The following is a 12,940-nucleotide window of genomic DNA, read 5'->3' on the forward strand; positions in this document are numbered from 1 at the left end:
GTGTGTGTGTGTGTGTGTGTGTGTGTGTGTGTGTGTGTGTGTGTGTTACAGCGCAGGCTGTGGGAGGACAGGAGTCATCTGTGCACTAGACTACATCCATGACCTGCTGGTTACCAAGGTAACACATGATAACACATCACATGGCCTCAGTGCTGGTCCGCCGTGTGGCTGCTGAATGTCTGAATCTGACGTGTCCTGAATCTTTGTTCTCTTTTCATGTTTTCACTTTTTTAAATACACATTTCACCCTTTTTAAAGATTTTAAATGGTTTTCTTTTAGTGACCTAAGAGTAATAAATGGAGTTTGATCAGAAGATACAAACGTCTCAGATTGAGAAGCCTGAGTTGAGCTAATATCAGTGTGCTTAAAAGCTTCCTAATGTGACAAGTAAACCTTTTAATGAAACCAGAAGATGAGGCCGGATAAAAGCACGTAGTCTGTTTTCCAGGAGATCAGGCATGTCAGATGTAACATGTGAATGTTGCAGCCTCTCTGTGTGCGGCTCATTCAGACTCTTCAGTGTTTGTTTGCTCGCTCTGCAGAAGATCACACCAGAGTTCAGCATCCTGAACATCGTCCTGGAGCTCAGGAGGCAGAGACCCTCAACAGTGCAAACTAAAGTAAGTGCTTCATCGAGCAAGTGTGAGAGTTTAGGAGTTATTTAATCCCCAGGAACAGCACTTAAAGAACATCAGCTGCTTTTTAACAGCAAGGGAGTCAATTTCACATTATAATGGTATTCGGTTAAAATGTTGTGACATCACTTTATCTCATAACGCAACAGCAGCCATGACACACAACATCTTTCTCTCTGTAACTCTTAAACTTTAACTTTTTAAACTTAAAAATTGTAATTAAAAAAAAAAGTATTTATTCTTTTTCAGTTCATGAATTCGTTCTCTCCGGGTGCTCCAGCTTCCCCCCACAGTCCAAAGACAGGTGCTTAGTGGGGTTGGGTTAATTGGGGATTCTAAATTGTGGATAGGTGTGGATGTTTCTAGTGTCCTTGTGTTAGCCCTGTGTCAGAGTGGCGACCTGTCCAGGCTTTACCTCGCCTTCTGCCCAATGGTAGCTGGGATAGGAATGCATGGATGGATGTACATTGATCAGGCATAGCATCATGACCGGCTGACAAATAATGTGTTGGTTCTCCTTTTGCTGCCATAATGGGATAGCTCAGTAGGTAGAGTGGCGGCCCCATGATCGGAAGGTCGGGGGTTCGACTCCACTGAACGGCTACCCTGAGGTACCCCTGGGCAAGGTACCGTCCCTACACACTGCTCCCCGGGCGCTGCATTGGTGGCACCCACTGCTTCACTGGGTGATTGGGTTAAATGCAGAGGAACTATTTCCCTATGGGGACCAACACATACACATTATTACATTATTAGACTCCACTGGAGTCCTGAAGGTTTGCTGTGGTGTCCACACAAAGATGTTGGCAACACAGCCTTTAAGTCCTGTACGCTGGGATGTGGATCTTTGTCCAGCACATCATACAGATGCTTGATTGGATTTGGTCTGTGGAATTTGGAGACAAGTCACCATCACAATCTTGTAGCTGTGCTCCTCAAACCATTCCTCAACCATTTTTACCCTTCACCCGTAGAAGGCTGATGGGGTATTGTCAGCGGCATGCAGCATGGTCATCTTAGTTTGTGAACCTCAAGGTCGGCTTCAGGTTCTCTGAAAACCTCGTGAATGCAACAACTTGAAAACAAAGCAATGGTTTTTGAAATTGATACCATAATTGCTGACAGGCTGAGGGGCAGCACTGCGACAGAGCACACTGTCCTGCTGAAAGAGGCCACAGCCATCAGCGAGCACAGTTTCTGCAACAATGCTTGGGTAGTTGGTACATGTCAAAGTAACATCCACGTGGATGGCAGGACCCAAGGTTTCCCAGCAGAACACCGTCCAAACCAACACACTGCTTCCACCAGCTGGCTGCCTCCCAGATAAGCGATGTAGGCAGCCAGCCATCCACCAGGATGTGAAAGCATGTTCATCAGACCGGGCCGCCTTCTTCCATTGCTCCATGGTCTACTTCTGATGTTCATGTTCCCATTCTTGAACACGGGTCAGCGCGGGCACCCTGACGGGTCTCTTGCTATACAGAACCAGCATTAGCTTCTTTAGCAGTCTGAGCTACAGTAGCTCATCTGTCAGATCAAACCACACGGGCCAGCCTTCGTTACCCATATGCATCAATGAGCCTTGGCCGTCCACGACCCTGTCACCGGTTCAACACTGTTCCTTCCTTGGACCACTTTGGATTGACCACTGCAGCCCGGGAACACCCCACGAGAGCTGCATTTTTGGAGATATTCTGACCCAGTCGTCTAACCATCACACCGTCTTACACTGGCCCATCTTCCCTCCTCCTAACATGTCAACTTTGAGGATAAAATGTTAGGTTGAGTCCGCCCAGTAACAGGTGCCATGATGAAGAGATAATCAGTGTTATTCCCTTCACCTGTCAGTGGTCAGAATGTTACGTCTGGTTGGTGTATATTTATGGAGAAAGTTTGTCTCCTTTCCTCGTACTTTAGATTTCTGTAATGAAACATTTCATTCCCTACTTTGTGACTTTTAGATTAAAATGTATTGTGTTGCACAGCGTCAGAATAACAGTGGCTTTCTTTCTTTCTTTTTCTTTTTTTTTGTTAGTGGCTTTATTTCTGCATTTATGACTCGTCTTGTTTTCCGACCCCAGCGCGGTCAGCTTCCATCAGTCTTCCACGCTGAGAGGAAACTTTTCTTCCTTTGTTCTTCGCAGGATCAGTTCCAGTTCATCTACACAGCTGCCATCTCTATGTTTGAACAATTCCTGCAGACATCTAAGGAGCAGGTCTACAGCACCGTACAGGTAAAATACGAATATCTATTTGTGTTACAGTAACAACAAAATGAGTATGCTGGAGTCAGAGGAAGTAGACTGACAGCAGCTGCAGAAAGAGGAAATGTTCTTTAACTCCGAGTTCCTCTTTGCAAATCCTCTGCTGCACGCAGTTTGACAGCAGAGTGCTCGGAGCACAGAGGCGGAAGGTAGGTCCACTCCAACAAACATGGCTTATTTTTGTTGTGCTTTTCTTCTGTGCTACATCAGTTTTGTAGAGTTTTCTGAGGTGATCTGAGTTTAACCTTGTTGTTTATGTCACTGCTTCAGTGGTATCTCTGCTTTCACCTCGCGAGCTGAGAGCCATGGCTCGCTTTTCTATTGCTGAACAAAAAAGGGAATTGGTGATATTTAGAAACACTGGCACGTTCCTTCTTTTATTTTTATCTTGGACTTGACTTTAAACTGAGAGCCGCCTTTTAAGTTAGAATTGTACTTTATTTGTGCAAGAATGGTTTTTAATGTATTTGTGTTTAAGCTGACATAATAAAAATGAGTACAAATGGAACAAAAATCCAGCAGTGGGTCACACAATAGAGAGAAACTCTGATAGGAAGTAGCACACAGATGGTTCTGTTTATAGTAGCATAAATACAATTATTAATCATTGACATTTAATTTTATTAAATGTAAATGTAGTTCCAAATTTTCTCAAATGCCTTTATTTATTTATTTATTTATTTATTTCTACGTTTAAGGCTGATGGGGTGATTTCCAGTGGATCATATTGGCATTAATAAAGTAAATATTTTTCTTTATCTGGTACTACAGCTTCATTCTCGAAGCTCTTCTGGGCATCAAACTTTTGTCGACATTGCCACAAAATAGCATTCATGATCTTTATCCTTTTATTTCACCACCTTCAGCTACAAATGTGCGCCGTTTCGTGACGTTACAGATTCATTAACCTTCGATCCAGAGCGCCGACACAAACAGCAGCTCTCATAAATACTGTGAGAGTTCACTTTAAGGACACAGGACCCCGAGGAAAAATGAAAGCTGTACACTTATCTGTGTCTTTACTGTGATAAGTAAAGTAATATATGTACACAGTATTTGCATTAAAGAAATTGAACTGGCTTCTCTTCCAAAAGCTCGCTTTCTGGAAGCCTGTCCGGGGACAGGACCCAGTATTAGTGCTGCGTGAGCGTGTAAAGAAATTCAGTGCAGTTCTAACTTGTAACGTATGCAAACCAAACGTACAACCAGCTTTTGCCTCATGTTACTTTTTCTTACAGAAAATTTGCCACATTAAAACTGTGTATTGTGTTAGTGTAAGTAAATAAATTTAAGAGATGGTTTCTTTATGTAGTATATTTAAATGACTAACACGTTTGTTGTTTTTAGTTCATTTTATATAACCTCTTAAAAACTCTGACTGATGTAAATTTTTGAATACAGCAGTAAATTTTTAAACCGACCAGAATGAGCGTTTCTGAACCATTTTCTGAATTTTAGGTTAAAATATTTTTTTTTCTGCACAAAGACTGTAGATAAATGATGGACAGATGCAGGGGTTAGAGCACTCAGTTGTGAAGGTTGTGTTTTCACTGTTGCAACAGCACAAACAGGCCACACAGGTCACAGAGCCACGCCGGGCTGTTTCCCATCGACTTCTAAACAATCGGGTCTTTTTCAGGACAAAGAAGCTTCGCCCATCAGTGGGTTTGTGGACGTTTACAATCGAAAAACCTATATTGAGTTTTAAATTTAACAAAACATATTTTAGACTGTTACATATAAATTAGCTTCTCAACATCACTATTAGATGCAAATAAATCCTATTTTATCACATATGAGTGCTCTGCAGTGGGCTGTTTAGGTGTGTAGTTACCCTCCAAGTCCAACTGATTGAAGGCTAACGTGTTGTTAGCTTTAGTAATATAGCTCAGTCATGTTGTGTTATTTCTATTTATGTTTTATCAAACCTCTTGAGACGGGGGAAGCTGCAGGTTTGTGATCCGTGTATTAAAATAGCCGAACAGCACGATAAACACAGTCAGAGGTTTGTTGGGCCGTCCTTATTATGTTGTACCTGTGACTGGATTAAGGATCTGATGAAGGACTTGCTGAATTATACTGGACAACATAACATCATGATCATCAGATAAATGACAACTTCATGCACCTTTTAACCATTGCATCAAAGCACATGAAGCGGCACGTCCTGTTTCCTTACAAAGACGGCAAATGGGGGGAAAAAACGCACAAAACAAGCCCATAAACAACCTCTTAAATCAGTGTTGCTTCCCCAGTTTGAGCTGCTGTCTGCAGACACACAATGGCTATTCTAGATCTAAACACACACAACAGACATCAGAGTTTTAAAAGCAGCCGCTGAAACAGCAGCCACAGATCTGTCCTCTCCAGTGTTGTGGTTTGAATTATTCTGATCTACACATGAACCACTTACGGTGCTCGACGCAAACAAAGCTGACGAGCATCTTCTCTCACTTGCAGCAGTCTCTGCTAAAGCTGCAACATGCAAATCCCAGCCTGCGAAGCCGACACGTTTTCAAGTCGGACTCGGAGGTGATCTTCATCTCCCGTGACCTCATTTCTGTGGATTTAGGTCCGAAATAAATAAAAGGAAAGCGCTTAAGTTCAGAAATGAGACGTATCGATGTGCATATTGTCAACACGGGTGATCTGAAAAAACTGAATTGAATTTCTGCTGCTGCATTTACTCTGTGAGGGGTAACGTTGGGACACACCCCATAAATATGAAAGTGATGATTGGCTCCACAGTTGGAGGCCTGTGTGCTACATACGTTTACTCAGTCATCTTTGTCTCACTCTGCCCAGAAGCCCTTTTCCATCTGCTGTACAGAAATCCTTCATTTCTCCTTCAAGATGAACTGAACTGTTCTTTTCTATTTTCAGACAAAGAAAACCACAACAGCTGCATCTTCCAGCAACAGGTGCGTGCATGTTATCTACAGAGAGGCACCATACATACATTAAAAAACACACAATCTGCTTTTACACATGAATCTGTCTCATTCCCGGCAATTTTGGTAATGCGGTTTTGCCAAAGCTGCTGGTGTGTTTGATTTCTACAAAATGTGTCTTTCGGTATCCGTGCCTAATGCTGTCATTGGTGAGAGGTGTCTGTCAGTAATGTGAACCCAAAGCACTTTAACCACGTAGTTCATGGTGTCAAAAGCTTTCCAGTGAGTAAAGCTGAAAGTAAAGTGTAATTGGAAAAGTCCCAAAACACAAAAGGTTTCCTGCACGTGCCCCTGCCAACCCTCCGACCTCCTCACGTGGACCTCTTTGGTCTCTACAATGTTTAGGAAATGCTCCGTTGGGTTTAGTGAGGGTGCTGCTCTGATAGAACATGGAGCCAGTGAGCGTGACAAACACTCACTAGCTGTGAATGCTCCAGACTATTAAGCTAGAGCCCCTCCTCATCCTTTTCTTCTTCTTTGGTGCAGCCCTATAGGTTTGGGGTACCCCTTTGGCCTCTCCCCTTTGCTACAATTCCCCTGTGGGAGAGGTCGGTGTCATTTATTTTCCAAAAACTTATTATATCTTTCTCCAACCTGATTGTGTGTTTTAGTTTGTTATTGTCGTCATTACACCTGTCTTTACTAGATGCTGTGTGTGTGTGTGTGTGTGTGTGTGTGTGTGTGTGTGTGTGTGTGTGTGTGTGTGTGTGTGTAGGCACTGTTAGTACGTCTTGCTAGTTTGGAAGTTGTAGTGAGGTGAGCTAACTCTCGACTCAACTGTTTCTTTTATAGGAGTTGGAGCAGGCAAGTTGTTTACTCGGAGGTCTTTCTTTTAACCTTTCATTGTCAGACACAACGCAGGCACACACCAGTTTCACTCACACACACATCGTAATGGGGAGCCAGTAGATTAAAGGCCATTTAATGCTGAATTTGAGTCATTTGCTTTGTTGCGTGCCCTGCAGGTAACGTGTGGAAAAGTTGTAGAGGAAGCTGTAGAGCCATCAAGTGCTACCAGAAAAGAGTCAGTTATATTTACCATGATGGTCTCAGAACAGCAGACTGTGGCCTGTACCATCTTAGGCACATGTGTCAGGTTAAGTAGGTGAATGAATGGTTCTTATAGCGCTTTTCTACTCTGAGCACTCAAAGCTATTTATACAACATGCCCCGTTCATCTATTCTTACAACCACTTTTTTCTATGCTTAAGTGCTTCTAACATTCACACATTAATACTCCAGTGAAGGCATCAGAGAGAAACTTGGGATTCATTTCTAGAACAAGGATATTTGGCAGAATAGTAGCTGACCTGCTCTCTTTGTTCTGGCCCAACCAGCATAGCTGTGGTCTGAAAGGTTTTCACTGAGGTGGGACACTGAAAACTTTACTGGGTGTAAACGGAGGCCCGTGTAGCCGCCTTGTCTTCAAAGAGCATAATTTGCGTTCTTGTTTTGATTTTCGAATCCACACACCAGCAGAGAGACGGAGTCACAGGGAGAGAACAGGCGCTCCGGAGAGTCACTGAGCTGAAAGGAGGCATACAGCTACAGCAGAATGTTACTTCAAGGCAAATCTCAAAGGGACGAAGCACCAAAGGCTGGTTTAAGTTTTATGTGCAGCCAGCTTCATGGTATAATGCTGGACTGTTTGTTACCAGTGATCTATGCCATCAGGGAGCTTTCATGTTCAGGCCTGCGAATCAGGCTGAGAGACACTTGCATGCACATTTGCAAGAACAAATGTAAGGGTCCATTATTTTGATTTAGCATCAGGATATATTTGGTGTTAGCGAGTGCTCCATAGAACCAGCAGCTGTCAGATTCAGCTCTATGAGCTGAATAGAAATGTAATCAGTTGTTCTGGAAGCAGAACTGAGGGTTTTATATGCACCAAAATGTACAAGGAAATGATTTATGGCACGTGCGCTATTGACTAAATTAAAGCTTGTCGATAAACTGCGTGACGGGCCCTCATGTGCTTTGTATTTCCCAGAGGAGTAGAATTGGTCTGAGATCGAGTTATGGCATTAGATTGACATCGTTTTCAGTGAGCACTCATGTCTTATGAATGGAGACGTTGTCATTGCAGAGAAGGGCACATCCATCAGATTGGAAATGTTTCACTAAAACAGCTTTTCATTGATTTGTATTGACCTTTTGCCCTGAGGAGACAAGAGCACCCAAACCATGTCAGCAAAACGACCCCCGCGGCAGCAGAGTCACCTGATCCCCTCACTCAGGGGCAAAGATTTTAGTCCCGCATACACGTTTATAATGCATGCATTCGTCCTGCTGCAGTAAAAGCATTAAGGAGGTAGAATAGTTACAAGATTATTCACAATGTTCTTTCGGCTGGTATCAGTCGGTATTTTTGACTCTCATGGGAACTCCCAGTGTGTTTGTGATAAGTGGTCATCCCAGCTGCATTGCACACATTCAGAGCTGCGATCACAAACGTGGAGAAGCCAGAAGGAAAATCAGGAGGCCTAATATCAGTCAGGCTTTAAACCAAGTCTTTAGATAATCCTGTCATCTTTGTTTTCAGTCAGCTTCGGTGACAAAGCTGCGATCTAAAGCGCAGCGATAAGAGATCTGTGACTGTGCAGCACGTTTTAATTAAAACCTACCTGAGCTATTAGAATCCAGGGATCAAAAATCAATTACACAGATTTAAGATATCACAGAGGGAGACAGGTGCCACACGCGCATTAAAGCAGGTTTCTTTCCCAAACAAAAGACGCACACGCAGCTTCATATGAGACAACGGGCAAAAAACCAGAAGAGTAAATCACGCCTGCATGTGTGTGAGAGGCAATAATAAATGAGAACGTCGAGGAGAATTTGGCTTTCTAAGAGTCTTTTTGTGTGTTTTCTTTTTGCAAAGACATTTTCACCATAAATTCATGCACAAGATTGTAAACTGGTGCATAAAAATTCACCACACAGGAAAATGTCCTCGTTTTAGGGGGTCGAGAGTTCAGCCCCTTTCTTTAATTTGACACCCATCTGTGTAGGCAGAGAGACCGATATAGACAGCATGCTTCACCCCGAGGTGTTAAATTAGCACCTTCCCACCCTCCATTCCCATATGCTATCATGTTTCCGTGGAGACAGAGTGAGCGGGTAAAGAAGGGGAGGAAACGGGGTGAGGAAGTAGATGTAGGAGGTGAGAATTGGAGGACAGGGATGCTGAAGGAATGACATAAAAAGAAGAGGGGAAGGAAAAAAAGGAGAACTGAAGGGAAATGTGAGAGGGAGAAAATGATGAAAGCGCAGAGGAAACATGCGGAAGTAAGGAAGCAGCTGAGCAAGGAGGTTAGAGTAGGAGCAAATGATAACAATGATGAAACTCAGATCAAAGCTCAATCAATTAAACAGTCTTTACTTCCTTCCGGGACCACAGTTGGTGCAAAGTGTTTGCAATCATTGTAACCACGATGACCGTGATCACGAGGCTGCAGCAGGAAGTAGAGTTGTGATTTCCTGCAGAGATGCAAATTTTAACCGACGGCAGCAGTGCTACAGTGACAGCATGAGCCACAATATAAAGATATCAGATCGACGGTCTTAATGTGAACGCTCGATTCTGCAATGCATCATGGGGCCTGTAGTTTACAACGATACATTTTTATAGTTCCACAGTGCTGTGCTGTAAAAACTCACTTCATGTTTTGTCCACTGTGTGAAGTTCAGCGAGTGGCTGAAGTCTAGAACCTGTGGACATCACCAGTGAGATGCTCTGCTAGTTACATAAAATGACAACTCGGATATCAGCACTTTCCAAAAGCTCGACCAAGAAGGAAGTGTTTAATTATCTTTGATTTAAAGTGGGTCACAGCTGATGCTTGTCTGAGGTCACATGGATCATTCCCACAGTCCAAAAGGCCCTTTTGAGGTGAACTTTGAGCACAGGATGACGGACGTCTGGAGGGAGTGTTAAGGCTTTAATTAAAGCAGCACCACAGGGATCCCATGCAAAGGTGGTAACATTGAGTAATCTGAGTCCAAGTGATTAATCTGGGCTAACTGCAAATGAGGAAGTGAAACTGACTAACCTCAGTAAATGTAACCATGCGTAACCTTTTCCACAATCTGATGGGTTTTCAAAAAAGCTTCTAGTCTGTAGGTTTTAGAGCCGGAAGAAACTGTTCGTGTACATGACTCGTTTGTCACATTTGAGTCGAAGCTTATTTTAAAGTTTTAATAATAGGAGTTAAAAGGTCACGCCAGCCTTAAACCTTTCAGTTAACAGTAGAGGATCAAATGATACACCCACTGCTTTGAACTCATTTAAGTATTAGAAACTGTGTTCATATCCAAGACGCACTCATCAGCTTTCATAAATGCAAACATACGTGTTAGCATTTAGCTGCTGTACTGAGTTTGACCACATTGTTTCTTCATCCCAGCTCTTAGACGGCTTTCTTGTCATTTTGTAGTTAGATGTTATGGTGGAGCAAAATCTGACTGACGCTACTTTGAGTTCATTTTTAGCAAATGGTTCATCGGTCAGTGTTAAATGGCGTTTAAAAAAAAAAAACAAAACCCAAAAATGAACCACTCATGTGAAAATGCTCAGTAATAAGTTTGCATTGACGTTGGGTGACACAGCAGCCACAAAACCTTCGGAAAGCCCGGACAAAGACTGACACAAGACTTTTGCACAGTACTGTATATTACTTACATTTCTCAAAATAAAAATGAAAAGCTGTTGACGAGTGGGATGGTATGCTGTTGCATGTGGTGTTGAGTAGCACATTGGCAGCACTCCCCATCTGCTCAGTTTTGCAGCTCATCACATATGAAACCACACTGCTGCTGTTGAGTTCTTACTTTTAATTGCTATATTTAATTATTTCTTTCTTTTTTTGAGTTGGGGGCAGGGGAGTTCTTTTTGCTTTTGCTTTTTTAGTTTTGCCTGTGAAACTCAAGCTTCCTCTCTTCTGATCGCACCAGTCTAACAGTTTCTTCGCACTTCTGGTGTGCCTCTGGCACTTTTCAAATTGTGTCTACTTCAACATTTTTATTTCTTCTGTTAATCAACAGTCATATTGTCGCTGGGAGAAGAGTGAAAGCATGTCACGCCTTAAACAGTCATTTTCAGGTTAGTTTAGGAAGCTGACGTCATGCTTTTGTGTTTGCTACTGTCAGGAAGTGGTCACCTATCTCTGTCCAAAACTAGAAACATACCTACTAATAATAAACAACGTGGTGCATCTTTCACCCTGAAGTCAGAATATAAAGATGTTTCCGTGAAAACCAAACTGGATACAAAGAATCCAAACTGGAAACAAGCTGACGTAAATAGGAAGATGTGATGCAGGGGTTTTGTGGATTCTATATCTGGTCTTCTGAAACTAAATGTGGCCACATTTGACAGGTGCTCTCAGGAGCTAATTCTGGTGCGCCGTACAGGTGCAATGTACACAAATAAACACGCACTTGCTAATTAACATATTGAAATGCTGGGATTTAATAGCCCAAAACTGGAAAATAAACTTTGTGGACAAGCTGTGGAATTATCTGACATGTTATTTGGTGCGTTGTTAAAATCAGTCCAAAAGGCAACAACAGCACAAACATGGTCCAGTTTAGAGACTTGGCTGGGGTGAGCAGCAGCTACAGCTTCCTGTGTTAGCGTTCATCGGTTACGTGTCATTCCCCTAAAAAAAAGTGTTGCAAAGGGGGAAACTAGCTGCAGAAACCAAAGCTGTTTTTAGTCACAGGCTGTGGAGTTGTTGCTGCTGTAAACTTGGACGTTTTACTGTAATTTTTACCACCGCTTGGTCCTGATCATCACTGAGCTGCACACGATTGAAAATGTGGCCTCATACAGCAGCTCAAATGTGCTTGTCCTTCTCTCTGTCTGCATGCAGATTATCACAGCAGGTTGTCATGAATGATACGTACGCTGTGGTCAACAAGCCCAAACACGCCCATCCACCCCCATCGGCTCCCACCTACTCAGCTGTACCCCTGTCCAGATCCAATCCTGGAAGCAGGTAAAGAAACTAAAGTGTGCTTTATGCAGACATTTTAGGATTTTGTGATGCACAAACATGTAAAAAGAATAAATGGTTATTGTTCATGAAAAGTCTCATTCCACACCCTAAATCCTCGCCGTCTTCTACTTCACCACAGCAGTTCGTCTGCTGTCGTCTCAGCATATCGCTTGCATCCTGTGTGGACGGATCTTCTGTCACACTAACCCTGTGCTGGTCCTCCTTCACTACATGATCCTTCTCCGTGGTCAATCTTCAGCTCCTTTGTCCAGTGTATCCGCTCTCCTTCCTCTGGACATGTCCAACCAATCGCAGCCTTGCCTCTCTAACTTTGTCTTATCCTCGCCATTCTGCCTGCAGTCTATTCCCGACCTTTCTTTGTTGCTTTGGCTGATTGACCCCTTCACTCCCTCTTGCCTCTTTACACCTCCACCCTAAAGGCGTGGCATGCTTGCTGGACGCCCTTCCTGACACAACCGCAAAGGGATTTGTCCCAGGATCTTTCACTTGTTACACTATAGAGCCACAAGACCTCCACTCACTGATCATGGCTGTTTTGTCCTTTCAGGACAATGCCCACCTCCCATCACTATGACAACGACCCCAAGAGTGTGTCAGCTGCTCCCATCTACAGCACCGTCAAACCCCGAGCTAAACAGCAGAGCCTGCCACCCTCAGTGACACCCATCTATGACATAGCATCACCGACCGGTCAAAAGCCTGGGGAGGGCTCAGACTATCAGCTGGTTGCAGGTAAGAAGAGGGTGGTGAAGGAGGGGCGGGCGAGTGCTGTTTGGGATTTAAGGGGACGTGAAGACTCGAAATGTAAGGCAAGGCAAGTTTATTTGTATAGCACAATTCAACAACAAGGTGATTCAAAGTGCGTTACAGAGACATTAAAAAACAACAATAAAAAGCATGATTTAAAATTGATTAAAAAGTAGATAAAATCAGAACAGTAGATAAAATCAGTAGTTAAAATATAAGTTTTGAAATTTAAGCTTAAAAGTGTGGATTTGGTGCAGCTGAGAACAGGTGAGTCTTCAACCTGGATTTAAATAAACTGAGTGTTTCAGCTGATCTGAGG

The 12,940-nt window shown here is 43.1% G+C and overlaps 1 protein-coding gene across 1 annotated transcript in view; it reads left to right on the forward strand.

Annotated features, from left to right (window-relative positions):
* Positions 1-12,940, forward strand: part of ptpn18 (protein tyrosine phosphatase non-receptor type 18) — a 32,502-nt gene that overhangs the window by 15,087 nt on the left and 4,475 nt on the right. Inside the window, exons 9-14 of the mRNA XM_005750424.1 lie at positions 52-118; positions 544-621; positions 2,781-2,870; positions 5,784-5,821; positions 11,728-11,853; positions 12,422-12,717. Coding sequence (XP_005750481.1) covers positions 52-118; positions 544-621; positions 2,781-2,870; positions 5,784-5,821; positions 11,728-11,853; positions 12,422-12,717 — 695 coding nt within the window. The remainder of the gene's footprint in view (positions 1-51; positions 119-543; positions 622-2,780; positions 2,871-5,783; positions 5,822-11,727; positions 11,854-12,421; positions 12,718-12,940) is intronic.

Source organism: Pundamilia nyererei, unplaced genomic scaffold, assembly GCF_000239375.1.
Source record: "Pundamilia nyererei isolate P.nyererei 1_Seehausen unplaced genomic scaffold, PunNye1.0 scaffold00273, whole genome shotgun sequence".
NCBI classification, from domain to species: Eukaryota; Metazoa; Chordata; class Actinopteri; order Cichliformes; family Cichlidae; genus Pundamilia; species Pundamilia nyererei.